At 35.6% G+C, this 25,609-nt stretch overlaps 1 protein-coding gene across 6 annotated transcripts in view; it reads left to right on the forward strand.

The window, feature by feature from the left end:
- bub1ba (BUB1 mitotic checkpoint serine/threonine kinase Ba) overlaps window positions 1-25,609 on the forward strand; it is a 36,073-nt gene that overhangs the window by 4,485 nt on the left and 5,979 nt on the right. The window contains exons 3-18 of one of the 6 annotated variants that reach the window (XM_056481351.1): window positions 1,286-1,467; window positions 3,855-3,979; window positions 8,969-9,084; window positions 11,907-11,944; window positions 12,056-12,131; window positions 12,596-12,633; window positions 12,770-12,845; window positions 13,748-13,785; window positions 13,922-13,997; window positions 15,569-15,606; window positions 15,737-15,818; window positions 16,453-16,540; window positions 19,721-19,962; window positions 22,077-22,198; window positions 24,121-24,252; window positions 25,209-25,297. In XM_056481351.1, coding sequence (XP_056337326.1) covers window positions 1,286-1,467; window positions 3,855-3,979; window positions 8,969-9,084; window positions 11,907-11,944; window positions 12,056-12,131; window positions 12,596-12,633; window positions 12,770-12,845; window positions 13,748-13,785; window positions 13,922-13,997; window positions 15,569-15,606; window positions 15,737-15,818; window positions 16,453-16,540; window positions 19,721-19,962; window positions 22,077-22,198; window positions 24,121-24,252; window positions 25,209-25,297 — 1,558 coding nt within the window. The remainder of the gene's footprint in view (window positions 1-1,285; window positions 1,468-3,854; window positions 3,980-8,968; window positions 9,085-11,906; window positions 11,945-12,055; window positions 12,132-12,595; window positions 12,634-12,769; window positions 12,846-13,747; window positions 13,786-13,921; window positions 13,998-15,568; window positions 15,607-15,736; window positions 15,819-16,452; window positions 16,541-19,720; window positions 19,963-22,076; window positions 22,199-24,120; window positions 24,253-25,208; window positions 25,298-25,609) is intronic. The other 5 variants (XM_056481355.1, XM_056481353.1, XM_056481354.1 and 2 more) reach the window with 5 other exon arrangements.

Genomic DNA, 25,609 nt, shown 5'->3' on the forward strand with positions numbered 1-25,609 from the left:
TCTCTGAGAACATCCATACACACCCATTAACACTCCTACACTACAGATAATTTAGCTTATCCAATTCACCTGAACAGCATGTCTTTGGACTGTGGAGGAAACTGGAGCACCCGGAGGAAACCCACGCGAACACGGGGAGAACATGCAAACTTTAAGCATCACAAAATGTACCATTATTTACCCTGAAACCAGTAATCCTGACATTAATGTGTATATAGGCATGTGACGATATTTGCATATACCATGCAAGAAATGGTATATGCAAACAAAACAAAAGTGTTTTTTACAGCTATTTTATTTAGTTTTTTAGTACAACAGTATCTCCAGCAGAAACCTCCACATCAAAATCTTCTGGTCAGCCCATGATTCAGCAAACATCTGAAAAACAAATCACTCATGCACCAACATCCAGCATGCTGTAGAGCTGAACAGGCTTACTTTACATCCACAGGAGAGAAAGATCTCCAAAGATGCCTTTTCAAGTTGTACAGAAATCTGATTTTGGAACTAACGAAGACAGCAGAAGGCAATCATTTATTTTAGTCATTTATCCTGACACGTTTACTGCTCCAAAATATGTCCAGCTAAATAATTAAAATGAATCATTGACTTTGGTTCAGTCAGGAAAATAGTTGTTGTTTTATTACCCAGACATTTGAAAAGAACATATTTTAGAGCGATATTACAATATGTCTTGACATGCTGAAACTGATATTTTTATCCAGCTCTGATAAAAATATTCAAAGATGATTTCTTGGATTTATTAAATTATAGATTTATTAAATTGAGTTAAATTTGAACAAAAAAATTGAGTTGAAAATTACTAAATTTAGGGCGACGCAGTGGTGCAGTAGATAGTGCTGTCGCCTCACAGCAGGAAGGTAGCTGGGTCAGTTGGCGTTTCTGTGTGGAGTTTGCATGTTGTCCCTGCATTCGCGTGGGTTCCCTCCGGGTGCTCCGGTTTCCCCCACAGTCTAAAGACATGCCGTGAGTGTGTATGGATGTTTCCCAGAGATGGGTTGCAGCTGGAAGGGCATCCACTACGTAAAACATATGCTGGATAAGTTGGCGGTTCATTCCACTGTGGCGAGCCCTAATTAATAAAGGGACTAAGCGGAAAAGTAAATGAATTACTACATTTAATTTGTTTGTTTGAATTCAACACGTATAAATTGTTTGCAACAATTTTGCAGACATCATTTTTTTCAGGGAAGGTTTTCATACCTTCAGGATCTTATAGAAGCCCATGCCTAATATATTCATGAGTGTTTGTTTGTGTCCAAAGTGCTCCAGGTATCCCGGTGGAGGCTGTGGCCCCATTCCAGAAAAGCCAGACTCAAGAAGGGCTCAGGGGTCAAAGGGAAGATAACCTGGAGATCATGTACTGCAAAGATCAGATTTACCAGGGAGACGTAGAGTTCAGCATCGAGGAGCTCCGTGCGCAGCGATACTACAAGGCTATGAGAGGTACGTCCATATCTGGAGTGTGATAACCCTCCTGTTGTCTAAACGGTGGAAAATGTTGAAAGTGACCCAGGCACCATTTTTACAGCAGGAAAATAAAATAAATGTAATCTTGAAAATACTTGAATTTCAGACACACAAATTCAAGGCCTGGAGAGTACTTAAAAACAAACAGGTTCTTGAAGTGCTTGAATTAAAATCGAAATTACATTAGTTTATGGTGTTATAAAAATGTACAGACTATTGGTTTTATGGTTTCAGACTATTAATATTACCAGTACTGCAGCCATTTTTTTAATATATATATATATATAAAGTTCTTTGAATGTGACTAGGCCTGTCACAATAATCAATATATGGACTTATCGTGCAACACATGACCTCAATCATTTTTGGTGATGCAATATATATCACCTATACATAAAAACCAGTGTCAGCAACATTTTATCTGATTGCACAGCCTCTGTCATTTCATCCAATCGCTACTGAAGGTGTCAGTATGGTTAAAAACAATATAGTGTTTACTGTAGCAGACCCATCCAATTGAGTGCCGAAACTTTATTGATCTTTCAAGAAGCTTTATTAACGTTCCTTTTCTTCTGAAATCACTGTAAGAGTTGAGCAAACCAATACAAAAATATACATCAATATTCTTAGATATTTTCACAAAATATGTATTTCTAACTAACAGTATACAATCACACAGACTTTATGCCTTCTCGGGGGGTTGCTGAATAAACGTATAAACCGTCCTTTTTAGTACGAGCTCTGTTAAACCATCATAAACGTCCGCTATCCATACTGTTCTCTCATCATTTCTTGTTTGCTCTGAAAAGCGGATTTCATGTCAAAATAAAAGTCCCCCCTAAACAATAGAAGTGATTCTTAAATATAAAGAAATGTTAGATAACTCTTATTAACGTCTGTTACATTTACTGTAAATTACTATAGTGTATTTTTATGTGGGTGTCTGACAACTGAAAATAGATCTGGTAGAGGATGTGGCCTGTTGGGTGTCCTGTGCCTCTGTGTTTAAATGTCTAAATTGACTGTGTTAAACATGTTACTTTTTTCTAGTTCTTGGTACCATAAACATTTTGTTAACATTTTTTGTTGATTTATTTAGGATATATACAGTGTAGGGCTGCAACTAACGATTATTTTAATATTATAATATTATTATTTTTAATGTTTTCAATTAATCGATGAATCGGATTAAAAAAAAAAAAGAAAAGCATTAATTTCCAACCCTGTATTCAAAAACAGAACTAAAATCTTTAAAAAAAGTGCACAAACATGTTGTCCTTAAACATCCCTGAGCTGTTCTAAAAACAATAATAAAATGTAAAAAAATTGCTTAGTAGTTTTGTCCTGTTTTAAATCCAAATATCTAAAAAAAAAAATCTTAAATCAAGATGGATACTAGACACATGAAATAGCAAAAGACATTATGTCATGTGTTTTGAAAAAAGGCTGAGTCTAATCCAATAGAAAATACAAAATAAAGCTCAGATTTGATAGACGAGACCCACAGAAGCATCAAGATTTAGACACTGAGTTGAAGTCTGTGAGAAACTCACACCTGAGCAATGCATGAGTATATCAATATATCATGACTCTGACATTTTAATGTAAATATGAAGTGTGAGTGAAATGTTAAGTACAGTAAGGATAATCATGGCTGTGGGCGAAACCGGAGCACCTGGCGGAAACCCACGCCATTATTGAGTGTTTAATTTGAACTCTCAACTCGTCATGTTGTCATAAAAAAATTATCATGATCAAAATTATTGCGGTTATCAATATCATCATGGTTTTGTTAAACTGACCTCATTCGTTCATTCAATTTTCCTTGCTTAGTCCTTTTATTAAATAGGGGCCGCCACAGTGGAATGAACCGTCAACTTATTCAGCATATGTTTTATTTATATACATTTACATTTTATTTACAATGTACAAAGTATATACATTTTATTGTATATATATATCAGTACTGGGAAACACCCATACACGCTCATTCATACATGCACTGGCCAATATAGTTCATTCAATTCCCCAGTACTGCATGTGCTTGGACTGTGGGGGAAACCGGAGCACCCGGAGGAAACCCACGCCAACACAGGGAGAACATGCAAACTTCACACAGAAACACCAACTGACCCAGCAGGGACTCAAACCAGTGAGCTTCTTACTGTGAGGTCACAGTGCTAACCACCGTGCCATCTGCGATATGTCCATATTTTTAAAATAAAATGATCAAGTAAAACTTGAAGAGCTTAAGATAAGTGGACTTATTTTATTGACTACATATAATGTAATTGCTTTTATGGTTTAGAATCAGTTCATATTTTTTTTATGCCATTCATTTACTTTTTATGACTTTGTAATAGAAAAGGCTTCACACCTGAACAAAATGAAGCAGGACTTGCAGCTACAGATCGAGCAGGCACAGAGAAAACTTCACCAGAGAAACAGCACAGCGGCCCCACAGCAGTGCTTCCCTGCAGACAAAAGAGTATGTTTGGATCAACAATGCTTTATGTTAATATTATTGTTAAATATATAACCTGTCATCATTTACTCACCCTTGACTTGTAAAAAAACAGAGTTTTCTCTTCTTGTGTTAAACACAAAGATATTTAGATAAATATTTTAAACTAGAAGCATTAACTTGTAGTATTTTATGATCCTACTATTGATGTCAATGGGTTCCAGCATATCTTCCTTTGAGTTCAACAGAAGAAAACAGGTTTGCAGACACTAAATGTTAATATCTGGGTGAACTATTGCTTTAAAGGCATGTGTATTAGGACTGTGCAGTGGTGATGAAATGTGCAATAGTATGCTAAATGTGATATTCTATATGTGATATACGATATTTTAAAAAATGTAATGGCCAATGTATGTTTCATTATTTCAGTAGAAAGAACACATCGCTACAATTTCTCATAGTGAACAACCTTTTCTACTGTTGCATAAAACAAATCAGACATTTTAGCAATCTAAACAAGCAGAAATAATAAATAAATATGGCCATGCTCTTGGAGTAGATTTATTAAAGTCAAGAACAATCCGGAAAATAAAACCAGAGGGGAGTTTTCAGTCTTAATGCTTTCTTAAACGGATTGTTCACCAATGAATGAAAATTCTGTCATCAGTAGTCGCATTTTCGCTGTTGGGCCAGTGCAAGCCAGGGCTTTTATCGGGCCAATTGCCCGGAAGGGTTGAGCAGTGAGCCCGAAATCATGTCACGTTTCCACTGTTGGGCTAGTAGCTCGCAGCACGTCACGAAAACCCCGCCCACAGAACGTCCCCTGAATCAAATGTCACACAACCCGCCCACTTCAGCATAAATCAGGCAGATAGAGCACATTATCACGAAACCATTAAAATGAAGACAACCGAAACAAATGACAGGTTACTGTGCAGCATTATATTATATGTGTATACGCACAGGCCTGTGCGTTTCCATTCATTATATTCGTTTACTCACCGACTGACTGTCGGCATCGTGCATCGAGTGGTCTCGCCACTACCGGAGGGACCCAGCGCAGTGAGCGCACCCATCCATAATATAAAACCACAGAAACTCTCTGGTAATAACTCGGTATGAAATGTAATTTAAAACATCCTCGTTTTGATAGACGTCATCAAACATTCAGCCCAAATGCTCCGGAGAGATCTAAAACATATTCATTGTTCCCTATAGGCTATATGACACTTAATAAGGAATTCCCCTTCATTTAAGGATGTTGCATATTATTCGATTATCTTAAGTGTGAAGTGTTCAGCACAAGTAATAAAGTATAGTCTATGTTTCGCTGCGTTCAGCAGATATCCACTAATAAAGCCCTACATCATATAAACACATAAATGTCTTTGTTTGAGGACATAAAACACATTTTGTATTTGCAGTTTTGCCCAGTGCGTTTGTAAAGCGGCGCTGCAGGACTGGATGACAGAACAGAAGGGAGTTTCTGCGTTCACTCGCCCAAAATATGCTCTGTTTGCATGATTTGATACTTGATACTTTACCAATAATATCTGAAGCCTCCTCCGGTGTTTCTTGTTTTTAGAAAATCTCTCAAACCTTTTTCCAGATAGGCCTTTGTAAAATGAAAGTTTATTATAGCTTTTAAACGGGTTAATTTATGTATTGTGTATACCTACATTGTTCTAGCTTTTGTTTGTTTTATATCGGTTTATTTATGGCGATGCAGTGGCGCAGTAGGTAGTGCTGTAGCCTCACAGCAAGAAGATCGCTGGTTCGAGCCTCGGCTGGGTCAGTTGGCGTTTCTGTGTGGAGTTTGCATGTTCTTCCTGCGTTCGTGTGGGTTTCCTCCGGGTGCTCCGGTTTCCCCCACAGTCCAAAGACATGTGGTTCAGGTGACTTGGGAAGGCTAAATTGTCCGTAGTGTATGAGTGTGAGTGAGTGTGTATGGATGTTTCCCAGTGATGGTTTGCGGCTGGAAGGGCATTCCGGTTCATTCCGCTGTGGCGACCCCGGATTAATAAAGGGAATAAGCCGAAAAGAAAATGAATAAATGGTTTATTTATTTGATGTGATTTTATTACATCCGACATTTGTAAATCTTTAAATGATTTCAATATAGCTTAGGCTTTTTTATCAAGATATGACACTATTGTTTTGAGCCAACAAAACTGGACACGTCATTTGTAAAGTTTCAAGTGTTTCTGTTGTGTTCATATTTTGTAATATCTCCAACATAAATAAAAAAGAGAAAGAAACCGCAAGAGCTGTCAAGCGAGCGCTCTTTTGCCCGCTCTCACACTCGCATAGTCATCTAAACACGCACGTATCATGCACAAACACACCTTTTAAACTTGACCTTAACTCTCGACAACCTTTACTGACTCTTGTGTCTATGATATGGTGTAAAGATTATTATGCATTAGTGAAACATCGAGGATGCAGCAGAGAAATATCACTTATAAATGAAAACTTTATTATTTTATGCAACAGCCTTACATTTAAAAGAGTAACATGAGGGTGATCGTAAGCAAAAAGACCCCTAGCCTATTAGGCTATATGATTTATTTCTCTTATTTATTTATTTGTTTGGCGCATGTACTCATGTGCGATCAGAAAACTAGTGTAATGATGGCATGGCATCTTTATCAGACTCGGGCAAAGTCCGCCTCTCCTTTCATTCTGCTCTGAAGCCCCAGCTGGCCCTCTTTGGCCCAAGGTATTCGGGGGGGGGGGGGGGGGGGGTGGTCAAAAAAGGCAGGCTGCAGGCCCAGAGAAAGCCCTGCTTTGGCCTGATCAGGCCCCGGAAGTGACAGTGGAAACGCGACTGGCCCTGGCTCGCTCGCTTTAGGCACGATAGTGGAAACGCAGCTATTTACTCATAATGTTGGAATGGGCCTCTGACTCCCACAGAATTCTCTGGTTTGTTTTTACTACAGATGTAAATGAATCTAGAGTAAATGTTCATTTTTGAGGGAACTGTCCCTTTAACATGGCTTAATTACTTGATAATTATTCAGCATCATCATTATATAGTCGTGTTAAATCATTCATTTTACATGAACCATTGCAATATAAACAAAAAACCATTCATACCCCTGGCAAATTCTTTTTGTTCAAATGTAAATAAAAGTGGCATCATGGTGGTGCAGTGGGTAGCACAATCACCTCACAACAAGAAGGTCGCTGGTTCGAGTCCCGGTTGGGTCAGTTGGCATTTCTGTGTGGAGTGTGCATGTTCTCCCTGTGTTGATTTGGGTTTCCTCCCTGTGCTCATGTTTGAATGGATAAGCTAAATTGTCTGCAGTGTGTGTGTGAATGAGTGTGCATGGATGTTTCCCAGTATTGGGTTGCAGCTGGAAGGGCATCCGCTGTGTAAAACATATGCTGGATAAGTTGGCGGTTCATTCCGCTGTGGTGACCCCAGACTAATTAAGGGACTAAGCTGTGAAGAAAATAAATGAATGAATGAATGAATGAATGTAAATAAAAGCTGAGAAGTATTTTTTTTACACAATGATACACTTGTACAACGTCTTATTTTCTTTTTCTGTGGCATTTCCAATAAAAAAATCTTTTAGTTGAATAAAAGTTGCTTTTCAGTCAGAATTGTCCAGGGGTATGAGTAATTTCGGGCTTGACTGTATATTGCAATATGCACATTTGACAATATTTTGATTTAAAGCACAGCCTTGTACAACTTATATTCTGCAAAAATGCTCCTCTTACTTAGTTTTTGTCTTGTTTCTAGTACAAATATCTAAAAAATTCTTAAATCAAGAAGTATATTCTAGACGAGCTAAAATTATTGTCTTGGTTTCAGAAATAATGAGTAAAAATTAGTGAGTTTTTCCTTAAAACAAGCAAAATAATCTTCCAGTTGAGTAAGAAAATAATGTTTTATTAATTTCCTCCTAAATCTTCCTCATTGGACGGTACTGAGATTGATTATGTTGACTGCTCCAAATATCTTGATATCTGGTTAGATGGGAAACTGACATTTGAAACTCTCATAAATGAATTGCTCAGAAAGTCCGGATTGGTTTTCTTTACAGAAACAAATCTTCCTTTACACACTCTTCAAAGCAGCATTTGGTCAAATTAACACGATTACCAATTCTGGATTATGGGGATTCAATTTACAGATCAGCTCTCCTTCACACACTGGGCGTTATTTACCATGCAGCAATTGGTTTTGCTACTGGTGCACCATTTAATACTCATCACTGTCAACTGTATTCTTGATTGAATTGGCCTTCTTTTCAATCACGTCGACAAATTCATTGGTTTCTGATCATTTACAAAACTCTTATTGGGAAAAACTCCACTATATTTACAGTCACTCCTTAACATTTAGGAAGCACGTCGAAATATGCGCTTTAGTGGTTTTATTAACCTTTGCAGACCCAAAGTTCGCACTTCATTCGGTCGCTCTTCTTTTCAGTTTTCAGATGCTTGGGATCATCTGCAGCAGCTGCCTTAAAGCTCAGCACTTTCATTCCACTCATCCTTTAAAGCTCAATCCAGTTAAAAGTACAAGATCACTGCTTGTTTTCTAGTTTTTCCTTGCTTTTATATGTTAATATCTGCATTTGTGAAATTGTTATTGAATTGTGTCCCTGCTGCTTTGTACTGTATCTGCTTTTTATGTTGCCTCTTGGCCAGGTCGTCATTGTAAATAAGAACTGGTTCTCAATTGACTTACCTGGTTAAATAAAGGTTATTATGTTAAAGTGAAAGCAAGATTATTTTGTTTACCCTATTGGCAGATTATTTGCTTGTTTTAGGTAAAAACTCACTTCATTTTTACTCGATAAAGGAATGCAATAAGTTTGACTCTAGTAAATGCTTCTTGATTTTAAGAGTTTGTAGATATTTTTACTTAAAACATGAGACGAACTCTAAGTAAGGAAAGCTTTTTATGTTTTAATGGATCTTTCAGACACACTTTATCCTCCCATATTTTTAAAATTGGTGCCAATAATGTTAATATTTCTCTAAATTTTCCTTCAGGAGGCCAGTTCTTCAATCCAGAGACCTACAGCTTCATGTGAATCAGCTGCTGATACTGTGAAATCTGCTCCGTTTGGGATGTACAGTGAGCTGGAAGAAGGGCTTGGGGTTTCCAGGTCAGTTTTTCAAGTAAAACACCATCCAATTTCTCCAGTAATTTGCCATTTAACAAACCTGTGAGCTCTGTGGGTATTAATAGATGATCAAGGGTTAATGAAGGCATTATAAAACGCTAATAATCAACAGTGAATTACATGTCAAATTAACCATGATTCTGTACAATTTCACCAATCAAAGAGTTTCTTTCATCAAATACATTCAATCCCAAATCTTATAAAGCAATGCAAATAAAATTTTTACAGCTGCTCAATATATAGTTTCAGCATCGATATCGCAATTTTTACATCTGCAGTAGTCACATCACAGGGTCTACAATGTCAAATCGAGATTATAGTTGACCAGGAGCCACAGTTGTAAACACTGATGATTTGTGGAATCATTGCAAAGATTAATCATCAAGTTACTGCAGTGTTTGTCATTTGAACGTGATTTTAAGGCTTGTGAGCATTTCAAGCCAGGTAAAACATTCAGGCACAAGAAATTATACTGCTTGTAATCGTAAATAAGAATAATTGTAATTGTGTACATATACAGTGAAGTCTATAAAGTGTTAGTTGACATTTGTGTACCTGATTATTGCTAAACTCGCAGAAAGCTGTTTATCTCACTTGCGTTTTTGCTTTTCTGTATTTATCAATACTTGTGATTGGTTTATTGTATTTTATGTAGATGCACTCCACTACAAAATCATCACAATCAGTCTAAAACTATTTCTTTCCAAATAGAGCTATTCTAATCATATGATGAGATTGTACTGGATATCGCAATATGTATCGCAGAAAAAAGTATCACAATGTTAGTTTTTTTGCAGTATTGTGCAGCCCTATTACACTTAATAGTTCAATATATACATACAGTTGAAGTCAGAATTATTAGCCCCCTTTGAATTTTTGTTTCTTTATTAAATATTTCCCAAATGATGTTTAACAGATTTAGGAAATGTTCACAGTATGTCTGATAATATTTGTTCTTCTGGAGAAAGTCTTATTTGTTTTATTTTGGCTAGAATAAAAGCAGTTTTTAATTTTTTTATATCCATTTTAAGATCAAAATGATTAGCCCCGTTCAGCTATATTTTATTCAAATAGTCTACAGAACAAACCATCGTTATACAATAACTTGCCTAATTACTCTAACCTGCCTAGTTACCCTAATTAACCTAGTTAAGCCTTTAAATGTCACTTTAAGCTGTATAGAAGTGTCTTGAAGAATATCTAGTCTAATATTATTTACTGTCATCATGACAAAGAGAAAATAAATCAGTTATTAGAGATGAGTTATTAACACTATTATGATTAGAAATGTGTTGAAGAAATCTGCTCTCCGTTAAACAGAAATTGGGGGAAAAATAAACAGGGGGGGGCGAATAATTCTGACTTCAACTGTGTATACATTAGGGTTAAGCTGTATTTTTTGTCTATAACATATTAATTGTCAGCTTAACCATGTGCAAGCATTAACATTTCACTCACTCTAAAATCTAAAATCAAAAAAGCTAAAATCTTGAGGGTCCAAAATCACTGACTATGTGATAAAGACTATTAGAGTCAGCCTATAATTTAAGTTATAAAATAATACAAATATGCCTTCATGGGTTTCTTATTTATATTTATAAAAAATGAATTGTCTTGTAATATACAAGCAAGGATGTTGTTTACTACAGAGCCAATGAAAATGTGACTTAAAAAAATGTTATGTACAGCTAAAGTAAAATGATTCCCCCTCCTGTGATTTTTTTTATTTTTTATTTATTTATTTTTTTTTTTCACAAATCTCCCAAACGCTGTTGAACAAATACAGGAAATTGTCACAGTATTCCCTCTAATATTTTTTCTTCTGGAAAAAGTCTTATTTGTTTTATTTCGGCAAGAATAAAAGCAGTTTTTAATAGTTTTAAAGCCATTTTAAGGTCAATATTATTAGCCCCCTTCAGCAATATTAGTTTTGGATTGTCTCCAGAATAAACCACTGATATACAATGACTTGCCTAATTATCCTAACTTTACCCTAATTACCCTAGTGAAGCCTTTAAATGTCACTTTAAGCTGAATGCTAGTGTCTTGGCCAGACTGCTCTTACCATGAAACATATTTTGTTATAATGTGGAAGTTTAAAAACCATTAGACAAAATCTTTATAAGGACAGTACTTGACATTTTTTAAAAAGGTGCCACCGTTTTGAAGGTGTTTTGCGCTCGTGCACGTGCGCTCAGTTTCACGTTAATTCGGATGTACAAAGAGAATATGCGTGGGATTCAGCGTACGCAGTGTTTCATACATCTGAATTTTTTACTGCGTACGCACGTTTGTCTGTACGCAGTGTTTTAGTATTAATTCAACACAAGTCTTTATGCATGAGGCCCTTGCTCTCCGTTAAACAGAAATTGAGGGAAAAATATCGAGGAGACCTAATAACTCTGACTTCAACTGTATGTGTGAAATATCTGCAAAATATTATTTATTATTATTTATTTTTTGTTTAATTACATTTTTTTTATAATAATTTTTTCTGGGATTTCACCTTTATTGGATAGGACAGTAGAGAGTATTGACAGGAAAGCATGGGGAGCAGAGAGAGGGGAGGGATTAGCATAGGACTGTGAGGCGGAATTGAACTCGGGTCGACGTGAGCACCGGAGTACATGTGTCGACCCACTAACCACTACACCACTGGCGCCGACAAATATTGATTATTTATTTATTATAATATTGTACATGCACATTTTGCTGTAATAAAGTGCTTAATTTAGGTGGGAAAAGCTGGATTAAGGGGGAAAAGGTTGATTTATTTGTATGTTTTTCCCTCCCATGTGATTCAGCAGCAGATCAGTGAGTCGAGAAGACGATATAAATCAAAGTAAGTTTCTGCAATTGATGAATTTAATATACATTATTTTGATTAAATTTCACATTATGCAATAAAAGCACAGATGCTCAAGAATATGATGACTGATTGTGTGTTTTTAAGGTGGAAGTGACGCAAAACTGCAGAAAACAGCAAAACCTTTCAACATTTATGATGAGAGCGCACAAACAAACAAACCGTAAGATTGATTTTCTTTGTTAAATCTTTGTATTATGTAGTGTGTTTATTCATTCTTTATCATACTTTCAGCACTTTTCTTTGTGTCACTCACTTTACAGAGTTTATAATTTATTAATTGACTTATTTATTCGATTTTACTGATGATAATAGTTCAAACAAAGCTGGATGAGAATATTTGTGTATCGGCTTCAGAACGAATCATTGGAGTCAAATGATTCATTGATTCATTCATACCTGCAGCCATTTGTTGCATTTCCAAATGAATCACCTGTTTTAAACAAATCATTTGAACAGATTTTTTTTGGTGTCATGTTTATGTATTGCATATCTTAACCATGAAAGATACCAGCTCAGAAATGTTTAATCAATGTTTTCTTTTATGCATGTTTTGCAAAGATCAATGATTAGGATATTTCATTCAATTTGTTTTATTGATGTTGTTTTTTCTCCTGTGTGATTCAGTAGCAGTTCAGTGAGTCGAGAGGACGATATGAATCAAAGTGAGTTTCTGCAAGTGATTCATTTGTTTATTATGCATTTTCACATTATTGTGATCAGTGCAGCTGCTAATGTTTTACATTATGCAGTAAAACCACAGATCCTCATGAATATGATAATTAATTGTGTGTTTTTAAGGTGGAAGTGACGCAAAACTGCAGAAAACAGTAAAACCTTTCAACATTTATGATGAGAGCGCACAAACAAACAAAATGTGAGTGATTTTCTTTGTTAAATCTTTTTGATTGTGTATTTATTCATTCTTTATCATACTTTCAACACTTTTATTGTGTCATAGGGAGTTTATATTTATCTATTTATTTATTAATTTATTCGGTTTCACTAATGATAATAGTTCAAACAAAGCCTGAGCAGAATATTTGTGCATCAACATTGTTTCTGAACAAATCATTTGAGGCAAATGATTCATTGATTTGTTTTATTTCCAAATGAATCACCCGTTTTGAACAAATCATTTGAGTAAAACAGGTTTTTGGTGTCATGTTTATGTTTACATGCCTTAACCAGGCAAGATACTAGCACCAGTGTTTTAAATTAGTGTTGTTTTTTAATTTAGCTGTTATTGTGTATGCATATAGTCAAGGATGATGTTGTTTTTTCCTTTGTGTGAATCAGTAGCAGTTCAGTGAGTTGAGAGGAAGATATGAATCAAAGTGATTACTTTCATCATACTTTCCTCACTTTTTATTGTGTCACTCATTTTACAGAGTTCATATTTATTGATTTATTTATTCAGTTTCACCTATGACAATAGTCCAAACAAAGCTGGAGTAGAATATTTGTGCATCTATTTCTGAAGTCAATTGAGTCAAATGATTTCTTGATTCATTCATACCTGCAGCCACTACTTTTATTTTCGAATGAATCACATGTTTTGAACAGATCATTTGAGTCAAACAGTTTTTTCACCACCTAATGGTAGCTTTTGGTGTCATGTTTATGCTTTACAAGCCTTATCCAGGCAAGATACCAGCACTTATTTTTTTTAATTATTGTTATTGTGTATGCATATAATCAAGGATTACATTTAAAATATTTATATTTAATTTGTCTTATTGATGTCGTTGTTGTTGTTTTTTCTCCTGTGTGATTCAGTAGCAGTTCAGTGAGTCGAGAGGACGATATGAATCAAAGTGAGTTTCTGCAAGTGATTCATTTGTATAATATGCATTTTCACATTATTTTGATTAGTGCAGCTGCTAATGTTGCTTAATGGTGCAATAAAAGCACAGATGCTCATGAATATGATAACTGATTCTGTATTTTTAGGTGGAAGTGACGCAAAACAGCAGAAAACAGTAAAACTTTTCACCATTTATGATGAGAATACACAGCCAAACAAAATGTAAGAATGTTTTTTGTTCATTTGTTGCATATTTAATGCATTTATTCATTCATTATTTCATCATTTCTTAGTGAATGGCACTCACTTTAAAAAAACAAACAAACAAAAACAACAAAACAAGCACATTTTCACAGTCAAAACGTACTAAAATTATACTAAACTCAATATGCAGCCTTGAACTGACGAAAGCAAAAAATCAAATCCTGATTTTATGTTTTATATTTATATGGTAAAGTCATATCACTCATGCAAGAGTTTCATTTTTCTGAACTGTGATATTTATTTTATACAACAGTTCATTTATAGTTTAGACACAATATTGTGATTTAAAATAGTTGAAACAAAACTTGAGCAGAACACTGTGCTGTTTTCCTGAGTGAATCTGTTTCTGAACAAATCATTTGACTTTTCACCACCTCTTAATGGCACTTTTTAGTGAGTCATTTATGTATTACATGCCTTAAAGGTGCTGTATGTAGGTTTTTGATTCTTCTTGAGCATAAAAACTCCATCATATATTTGCAGATATTTCAGAAACATGCTCAGTGAACATACTTGTTTATCTGGAAAACAATGCTGGAGTCAAATATTCTGCTTTGAACATGTGTGTTATGTGCCAGAACAGCTGTCTTTGTTTTGGTCTCTTTAACCTGCCCAGTGCCAGTTTAGCCAATTATATTTCAGCACCCGGGTTGCCAGATGGTGGAAAACAGAGAATTTCATTAATTCAGTCAGGAAGGCTGTCAAAGTGTGTGTCCGTGAATGAAATGCGACCTCTGGTGGACAGTAGGTCATTAATTAGCAAATAATATAAATATTATGAACATAAAAATAGGCGAGCAGTTTACATTGTAACCCCGTGTCCTAACAACATTCTACGTGACGAGATACGCAGTGATGAGCAATTTGGCTGTTTGCACCAGACGAAACACCACAGAAATGTAAACACAGCCATTCAGAAGCACAGAATGGTGCACTCACTGCACTCCAGAGAAATGGTGAGGTTTATAATCTAATGAACACATATTAGAGCTCTTTAACATGATTAAATGTAGATGCTGAATCACTGATATGTGTTGGTTTGCACTGAGTCTCAGTCCTAGAGTTCAGTTTCAGACGGTTTATTTTATTTTCCAGATCTGAGGTGAACTATCTGCTGCTGCTTTCAGTAGTACAGCAATAAATGTCATGTGAAATGGCATTCAAACTCGCATTATGAGCATTTAACACTGAATAAAGCACATACCTGAGCTGATCATTGTCAGTTTTCTGTTGTTCAGCTGTAAGAAACAGAAGCCGTTTCTAAAATATAAATTACAGGTGTTGGTTAGAACAAAAACTCTTTTAATATGGAAATTATACATTCTATTGCTTGCCTTTGTTTTTTTAGAACGTGACTTAATTCAGCCTTTTCACACACAGCAAAATATAGTAGAATAATTGTTAATTTGCATGCCTATTTTCTATAATCAGGGATTGGATTAAGATATTTGCATTTAATTTGTTTTATTGATGTGCGTGTGTCTGCATATTTGTGTGTGTGTGCATGTGTGTGTTTGTGTGATTTTTAGTAGCACTTCAGTGAGTCGAGAGGACGATATAAATCAAAGTGAGTTGTGGATTTATTTGCTCATGCATTTTCACTTTATTTTCATTAGTCGTCTGCTAATATTGCACTGCAGTTCTTACAGTGGTGAAATAAAACCACAGATGCTGATAAATGATTATTGTGTTTCCAGGTGGAAGTGATGCAAAACTGCAGAAAACAGCGACAGGAAAGCCTTTCACCATTTTTGAGGATAATGCACAGACAAGCAAAATGTAAGAACGCTCAGCTGACTTTTGGTTTGTCTTTCTGCTTTTTAGTTTACATTTTTTGTTTGCATTCCTTTTATTGTTGTTGTTTTTTTTTTGTTTGTTTCTGTGGTTTTTATTTCTTCATCTGCGTTTTTCTTTTCATTCTTTGTATTTTTCCTTTTATACTTTTTGTTTGTTTGTTTTGTTCCTTTTTTTGCTAAATTTAAAGGTGCAGTATGTAAGTTTGACACCCAGTGGTTGAACTAGGTATTGCATTCCTGGATCAAAACACACGCAAGACAGGTTGCCAGATTGAAGGTCTACAGGATCGAGTCTGACTATGGAGCGTAAAAGCTCATTTAAGTCGTGTTATAAATAAAAGCAATAGAAGGAATATTCTTATAGTTTTTTTGTTTCATTATTGGTTCATTTTTGTTTTCTCTTATTATTGTTGCATTGTTTCGGTTCTTTTTCTTTACTCTTCATTTTTTGCATGTTATCTTTTTTTATCCATTCTTTTTTTATCAATCCTTTTATCTTTCATTGTTTTCATAATTTTTTTTGCTGCTTTTTATTTATTTATAGTTTTAGCTCTGCTCTTTTGTTCTGTCTTCCTTTTATTAAAAAATTAAACATGTTCTTTTTTTCTCCATTTCAGGACATCTTCTGCAAACCGTAAATCTCTAAAGCTGCCCACATTGAGTCTGAAAGCACCAAAGTCAAAAGCAGAGCTGGTCGCAGACAAAGTGAGATCTGTGTTTCTTCAGGAATCAATCTCAGTTAGACATATGCTAAGTTATGGATAAAGTATCAGGTTTATCTGCAGCTGTTGTATTAGACTGAAGGGTTTCTTCTGATAACAATCCTGGATGTACTTTATCCTGCTTATTACATGGCTACTGGCCACAAAAAAATAAAAATTAGAAAAAAAAAGACATTGTTCTGAGCCATAATAGTTTATTAATTCTTTAATTTAAAGTAAAGCTGACAGAATGAAAACAGCTGATGGAGTATACACTAAACTGCGCATTATTCAGACACTAGATGGAGACAAACAGTCAAAAACACAACAGAAACTAAAACAGCTGATGGAGTATACACTAACCTGCGCATTATTCAGACACTAGATGGAGACAAACAGTCAAAAACACAACAGAAACTAAAACAGCTGATGGAGTATACACTAACCTGTGCATTATTCAGACATTAGATGGAGACAAACAGTCAAAAACACAACAGAAACTAAAACAGCTGATGGAGTATACACTAACCTGCGCATTATTCAGACACTAGATGGAGACAAACAGTCAAAAACACAACAGAAACTAAAACAGCTGATGGAGTATACACTAACCTGCGCATTATTCAGACACAAGATGGAGACAAAGACAAAAACACAACAGAAACTAAAACAGCTGATGGAGTATACACTAACCTGCGCATTCTTCAGACACTAGATGGAGACAAACAGTCAAAAACACAACAGAAACTAAAACAGCTGATGGAGTATACACAGAGATGTATAAAGTACTAGAGACCCAGACTTAAGTAAAAGTACAAGTACTCTATCAAAAAGTGACTTGAGTAGAAGTAAAAGTGCTCTTTAAGCACCATACTTAAGTGGAAGTACTAAAGTATTCAACATTTTTTGTACTTAAGTATTGCAAGTAGTTTATTTCAAAATTTACTACTCAAGTACTGAAAGTAAAAGTACAAGTATTGTGTAATGTAGTTATTAAAGAATGCAGTCAAAAGACATCATATTGTTTTGTTTATTTTAAATCTCTTTTTTGGGGTCACGTCATTAAGCAGAACGAAAAGAAACATGGCTTACAATACTGTTTTTCTCTCACGCTTGAACCACAGATCTGACAGATTATAACAGCTTTAACACACACCTTTCAAAGTTGTGTCACAAAAACAGTCCATAATCCACTCAAAACGCTATTGAAACCCATTTTCGGAGCACAAATTACTGGTTGTGAACGCTGTAAACGAACGGTCTAATTCACTTGATTTTGATTTTATTGTAAAAAAAAAAAAAGAAAACGTGTATATTACTGTGTTAAATGAAAATCTGAAATATTTTATGGCTTATGGCTATGATTTAGTATTCAAAAATGTTTCATTTTGATTATGTTTTAATTAAATTGGTCTTAAACTTCATATTTTTCATATTTTTATAGTATATTTATTCATTCTGGTACTTTTACCATAAACCAACATCTCAACCATTTGGTAGAGGCTGATATTTTAGAAATTATGGGATGTGTTGGGGAAAAATGTATTGATTGTGTTAACTAGCGACATTTGGAGTTAAGAAATGCAATAAATAAAAAAATTCTATTGGTTTTTTTCTTGGTGTGACAGTTAAATGGTTACTTGTAATAAAATTGTGTCCTTTAATACAGCAGTAAGATATATGAACTGTACCCTTAATTTGACCCGCTCAAAGAAAACACTCTTTCTGAATGTATCAAACAAAACTCATACACAGAAGACAGCATGAGCATTTATAGCAAATAAACTAATGTAAATATTCTCCCGCCTGCTTTTTAAACGCTGACAGGCGAGGTCTTACACCCCTTTGACAGGTTATTGTCTTCACCTTCTCAACAGAAAGGGCTGCTATCGGCTTTAGAAATGAAAGCGTTGTTCACTGATGGCGGGAAGAACAGCCGCGGTTACAGTCTTTGTATGTATAATATGCGGTTATCACAGGTAATCTATAATAGACACAGTGGAGCACCTCATACACGCCCAGGTCTGGATCCACAAGTATCGCTTTAACAGCCAAGAGGAGATGAACAGTTGAGTCTCACAACATTTCTCTGTAGTAGTGAAATAGCGGCTCGTGTGCTGTGCCGCCTTCACTCGCCCTCGCGCCTCCGTCCTTCGCCATAGTATTGCGACACCGCACATAGGAGATAAATGACGTCAGTACGTAATAACCCGTTATGATCTATTACTGAACCGATATTGACCATTTTGACACCTCTAGTAACGAGTAACGATGCAGCTCATAAAAAATCTATCGGAGTAAAAGTATTAAACTCATCGAAAATATGTACTTAAGTAAAAGTGGAAGTAGGAGAAAAAAACAATACTCCAGTAAAGTACAGATACTGCCTTTTAGTACTTAAGTACAGTAGTGAAGTAGTTCTACTTCGTTACTATACATCTCTGAGTATACACTAACCTGCGCATTATTTAGACACAAGATGGAGACAAACAGTCAAAAACACAACAGAAACTAAAACAGCTGATGGAGTATACACTAACCTGCGCATTATTCAGACACAAGATGGAGACAAACAGTCAAAAACACAACAGAAACTGAAACAGCTGATGGAGTATACACTAACCTGTGCATTATTCAGACACAAGATGGAGACAAACAGTCAAAAACACAACAGAAACTAAAACAGCTGATGGAGTATACACTAACCTGCGCATTATTCAGACACTAGATGGAGACAAACAGACAAAAACACAAAGCTGACAGAAACTGAAACAGCTGATGGAGTATACACTAACCTGCGCATTCTTCAGACACTAGATGGAGACAAACAGCCAAAAACACAACAGAAACTAAAACAGTTGATGGAGTATACACTAACCTGTGCATTATTCAGACACTAGATGGAGACAAACAGACAAAAACACAACAGAAACTGAAACAGCTGATGGAGTATACACTAACCTGCGCATTATTCAGACACTAGATGGAGACAAACAGACAAACACAAAGCTGACAGAAACCGGCTGAATGGAGCATAGACTTAAAAGTAACTCAAATATTAATAATAAATTATTTAAAGTAATGCATTACTTGTTATTTAATAAAGTAATATTATTACGTAACTGGTGTTACTTGTAATGCATTACTCCAACACTGGTTGTAATGGTGTTGTGTTTGTTTGCAGGACGCCTCCATCTCCCGCTCAGAGGAAGCCATCATCAATGGTCACAGGAATAAGACTCTGTGCCGCAGTCCGAACGACACGTGTGAATTTGCTCGCGCCGCTCAGCTCGCGTCCAGTCCTTTTGCAGGAGTCGACAGGCAGAAAACACCAGAATCGGGGCTGATGGAGAATCTGAGCCCAACAGATCCTGAAAGCACTAAAGCTGCAAACATTGATGAAACACCGGAGGAGAAAAAGCTCAGGTACTTCAGTCTGACAGATCTATAGCTGTGTTTCCTTCTAAAAATGCAAATGATCAAATAGCAAATATCGCATTAAAGATTTGCAAATAAGGCATTGTTTCCGTTTAATAGTGCCACTTTTGTTTTGCGTTGTTTTGTGCATGACATGCATAGCCGGCCCTCCCTATAAGCGTACTAAGCGGCTGCTTAGGCCCCGCCGCCTCTAGGGGGCCCCCACAACCCGAGCCGTTGCCTTGGTGAAAATGTTTTTATTCGCATTTTACAAAGTATCTTCATTAACAGTGCTTTAGTACTTAAATATTTATACATTTTCGCTGAAAATAAAATAAGATCGCGAATCCGCACAGACACGACCACCATAGCCTTTGCTTCATTGCAGGCCCCATTTATATACCTGATTTATTTGGAAATTGGTCCGCCAAAATTAAGTGAAACTAACGTTATTCTTCAGGCGTAGAAAAACTGAGGGGAAAATAACGACGAGAAGTAACGAGCCCAAAATCAATTTTTAGCATCGCTTTTAAGTGCTAATGATGATGTTAAAGACATAACGTTAATCTAATAGCACATTTATCAAAAATAGGCAATTACAGATTGTAGCGGCTTTCCAATGTTGGTAGAGCAAGCAAGTTTTTTACGCGTAAAGTCAGAGTCCGTAGGCAAAATAGACGCAAATAAAAACATCTTTATTTTCCAATCAACAGAATTCCTTCTCCAATTTTCCTTAATCTATAATGCACACTTCTCTGTTACCTTAAGTTTTTACATTGAGTTACGGTCAAAAACTGTGTGCTTCCTATCAACGCTCTCTTCCTCCATGCAGTGAAGCCACAGTTATATAGTCTGGTACTGACACCTTATGGCCAATCGTCAATATACAATGTATGGCTTCTACACAGATTAATAACCGTTGTCTACTTATAGGAAATACTTTATTTTTTCCTGGCGTTACAGACCCTTTTTTGTCTAAAATGCATTTTACTGAAAGGCAATACTGAAGTGTCTTTCACTGACATATTTTGCACACTGGTAATATTTTTTACTGAGACATATTTATAAAAGTTATGTCCTAATTGAATTATTCATAGTTTAATATAAGCTCTGGACCCTGCATCTCAAATGTAAAGAACAGGGAAGGAGACTGAAGGGGATAATAAAGTTTGTATTCGGGTATTAACATCAACCCAGTAATTATTGCTTCTCTTTTTCTTATATGTTTTTTATATTAACATTTTTTATTTATATTATTTGCTTATTGATTTTATTATTTATGGATTCATCTTTGCATTATGTTAATTGTTTTGTTGTTTTTAATGAGTTCAGAATGTATATTTTATTATTAAGTAATGCATTTTCACTTTTGGCTAATTATTGTTGTGTCGTTCATTTCAGGGTTTTCGCTTTTGGAATTTATAAAAAAAAATAAAAGAAATGAAAACTCAACCTAGAATCTTTTATAGAATCTTGAATCTGTTTGCTGTATTAATATTATATGTTTTAAACACTCCATAAGGACACAAAGTAGGAATCACTGCTCCCTTTATTAAAGATAGTTTAATTCTTAATTCTTAAAGCTGCTAGTTGACAGAAACAGTGCTGTTTTTAAAATGTCCAAGTCATTCAGAGAGTTATTAGGTAGAAGAAATCAAGCTTTACTTTTCTGTTTCATTGATTGTATATAATAAGCAATACAATCATCGTGGGCCGGTTTTGAAATGACAGCACTCCACCATTTAGAGCAAGGTAGGGCCCTAAAATTATTCTGCTTAGGGTCCCCAAATGTACAGGGCCAGCCCTGATGATATATACATTTATTTTCAAGTTCTAAAAAGGTGGTGTCATTTCATTGTAAAAGTGTATCTGGTTGTTAGACGCTCCAAAATGTTTCAGTTTTTATGTTTATCTGTCATTTAATTCAGCCCAAGACTTTGACTCTGTGTGAACTAGAGTCACATATTGTATGTAATGTTTCAGCAGATTATAAAACATGTTATGACAAACCTTGATCAAATTCTCATGTGTGTTTTGTGTTTTGTGTTTGTGTGTGTGTGTGTGTGTGTGTGTGTGTGTGTGTGTGTGTGTGTGTGTGTGTGTGTGTCTTTGTGTGTGTATAGTCCTATCCTGGAGATCAGTCAGGAGTGGGGCGGCTCTACATTTTGTCAGGATCCCATGAAACGCTTTAATGAAGGCGAGACCAGCCGATCTGTGGAGAGACCAGAAACTGAGCTGGAGAACGGTGGGAAATATACATCACTGATTATTCACTCTCTGCCAAACTGGACATGTGTGATTTTGATACTAGATGACTATAATTTAAAATTAATATTTAAAGGTTTATAATTAATATTTAGTTATTCTTTATGTGAACAATTCATCTGTGCAAGTTAATACACTCAAATCAAATCAACAGTTTGTGATTTAAGATTCCCAAAACAATCTGACCTTCTGCTCTGAAATAGCAGTCGTTCTCTGATTGGCTGAAATTCACTTAGCCAAGCCTCAATAATTAGGTTGCTGAGAGGCGGGGCTAAAACTAAAACCCCGCCCCTACAACACTTGAGTTTCAGTCAGAAATACATCATCATACTGAAATAAAGGTCTGCAGCAACTTCAGTTTCACACAGACTTTGATGCCAAAGTTTGAGACCACATGCAGAACCACACATTTTTAGATGTTGTGTGTTTTCAGCCATAACTTGTGTAAATGAGACAATATAAAGTTTTTTTGTTATTAATAAAATATCCAAAACACTAGAACTGTGTTCTATATTTTGCAGACTTATGTACTTGCATTATCACAAATATTTTGAGAAATGTTCCTGATGCACAGAAATAATTCATTTTAAAGAGGACCTATTATCCCTCCCATCTTTGAAACACGTCTCGGGCAGTATGCCCGGGCACTTTGTTTAAGTGGGAAAACATCAAATTCTCCAAAACTGCTTGACAAGCTTACGATTAAATTCCATACTACGAATAACTGTTAAAATTAAACAACGACTGTCTATTTAGTTTCATTTCTAAATGTTCATATCACACAAAATCTGCAGAAAATCCTATCTGGTCTGAGCCACTCCCCCAGAGTGTTGTCATTCTATATCAAACTCTGATTGGCTCCTATACTAGAAGGCGGGCTTTATTTGCCATATAGCGATTGCTGATTGGCTCCTGTACTAAAAGGCGGGGCTTCATTCGCCATATTGACTGTTGCATATTTCCCTATTTAAAAGTATACGAGTGACACGTCTTGTGTATTCTATAGTCTTTGGTTTAGCCAAAGAGTTTAGAGTGACCAAGAGGCGACATTCAATAGAACGTTCCATTGCAACAGCAGCGCCCAGCAACTGCCCTGCGATTCCGCCATTTTGGAGTGAAAGCGGTTGGCTGTCCATTGGATCTCATTGCTGTCGCGATGGCAACCAGCTGCTTTGTTTTTTATTTATTTATTTATTTAAAAAGCACATTAAAGCTGAGATACTACCTGAAAGACGACAATACAACACTTACCATCACAATCATCAGCGCTTTTATTAGTTTATTTTAAAAACTTGCTGTTGTTCTAATGGAGTTTTCATTCCAAAATGGCCGCCGCGCCATCTAGTGAGTGTTTCCCAAATCACACTAGAGTGTCGCCTCTTGTGTATTCTATAGTCTTTGGTTAAGCAACACACCTGCCAGGAAGTTTCTAGTATATCTAGTAGGAGCTTGATTAGCTAGCCCAGGTGTGGTTGATTAGGGTTGGGGCTAAACTCTCCAGGACACCAGCCCTCCAGGACCGAGTTTGGACATCCACTCCTCTAGAGTATGTAATGAAGTTTCAGCCCAGAAAAACACACAGATAATGTTCTTTAACTCTCTGAAACTGACCCTTTTAGGCTTTGATCCTAATTGGGGCATTTTGGTGACTGTCGCTTTAAATTCAAATGAGATTGTGCTCTTTTCGGAAGAGGGCGGAGCTACAAACGTCTGCGTCACCATAGTACTGTAGCAGATTCAAAACAAGACTAAAGTCCTATGCTAATGAGGCACAGATTGTCAATAATGGGCAGGGTTTTTTAAAAAGTATAATATAAAATAAAAATATTATATTTTAAAATATAAAATTGCACAAAAATTTAATAGCAGGATAACTAATGTTATTTTGTTGTGTTTTCTCAGTCAGTAAACGGCAGGATGTCTGCAGTCTGCATGTGAGATCCAGGATCTTTGACCAATCAGACGTGACATCCTTGTCCAACTTCCACAGAAAAGCTGGACTGCTGCCCGACACCAGCGATGATCTGCATCTCGGTATCCTGAAACCTCCTGCACACATTCAATTTAATCAATGTTTATTTCTATAGCGCTTTTACTATGTAGATTGTGTCTAAGGAGCTTAACATAGAAACATATTAAACTTTAATTAAATTGAATTACTTCATACATATATTACATTGAATACATATTTCAGACATATGTATTCAAGGCCTGGAAATTACTTAGAAACAAACATAGCTTCTTGAAAGTGCTTGAATTATGTATAAAATACAATAAATGTGTTTATGGTGTCATTTCAACAACTGTACTGTGCTGCTGTCACGTACAGAACAAAAACAAATGGAGAAATTATGAGTTTAAAAATGTTACAATACAATAACATCGACACTTGATGCATACTTTATCAATAATTGAGAGTGCATTTGGATATTACCAGTATTGAATTGAACAAGTTCTTTCTGGACAAAATTACTCTGAAACAATTATTAGGTGTAAGTGAAATGTTATGTAGGGCGGCACAGTGGCTCAGTGGTTAGCACAGTCGCCTCAGAGCAAGGTCACGGGGTTGGTTGGTGTTTCTGTGTGGAGTTTGCATGTTCTCCCCTTGTTGGCGTGGGTTTCCTCCGGGTGCTCCGGTTTCCCCCACAGTCCAAATACATGTGCTATAGGGGAATTGATCAACTAAATTGGTCAGTGTGTGTGTGGGTGTTTCCCAGTACTGAGTTGCAGCTGGAAGAGCAGCTGCTGCATAAAACATTTTTTTATTTATGACATATGCTGGAATAGTTGGTGGTTCATTCTGCTCTGGCAAACCTCTGAAATAGAAACTAATCTGAAGGTAAATGACTGAATGTTATGTACAGTAAGAACTTTCATGGCACAACATATGCTGGTGTATGAATTACCTTAAAAGTCGTTAACACTGGTGTTGATGAAAGTATGGATTTATAAATGTATATGATTTGATTTGATACTCTTGTTTTCCACAGATGGAGAGCAGCTGTTTTACTGCGGTAAACTAGGATCAGTGAAGGACTTTAGCCTGTACTCATCTGGAACTGCTGCTGTCCTGCTGAAGGTCTGTTTTAAGGGATTTATATATATATATATATATATATATATATATATATATATATATATATATATATATATATATATATATATATATATATATATATATATATATATATATATATATATATTATACATGCATCTGTATAAATTGAAATGTCGAAAATGTTTCAATTTGTAATCTAGTTTTATTTAAGCCTCCTTTTTTGGAAAAAGACAATTAATAGTTTTTTGTATTGTATTTATTTATCGCAATAGTGTAAAATCTTTATTTTTTTAAATATTTAAATTTTTTCATAAAATACACTTTTTTTTAATA

Source organism: Danio aesculapii, chromosome 20, assembly GCF_903798145.1.
Source record: "Danio aesculapii chromosome 20, fDanAes4.1, whole genome shotgun sequence".
Lineage (NCBI taxonomy): Eukaryota > Metazoa > Chordata > Actinopteri > Cypriniformes > Danionidae > Danio > Danio aesculapii.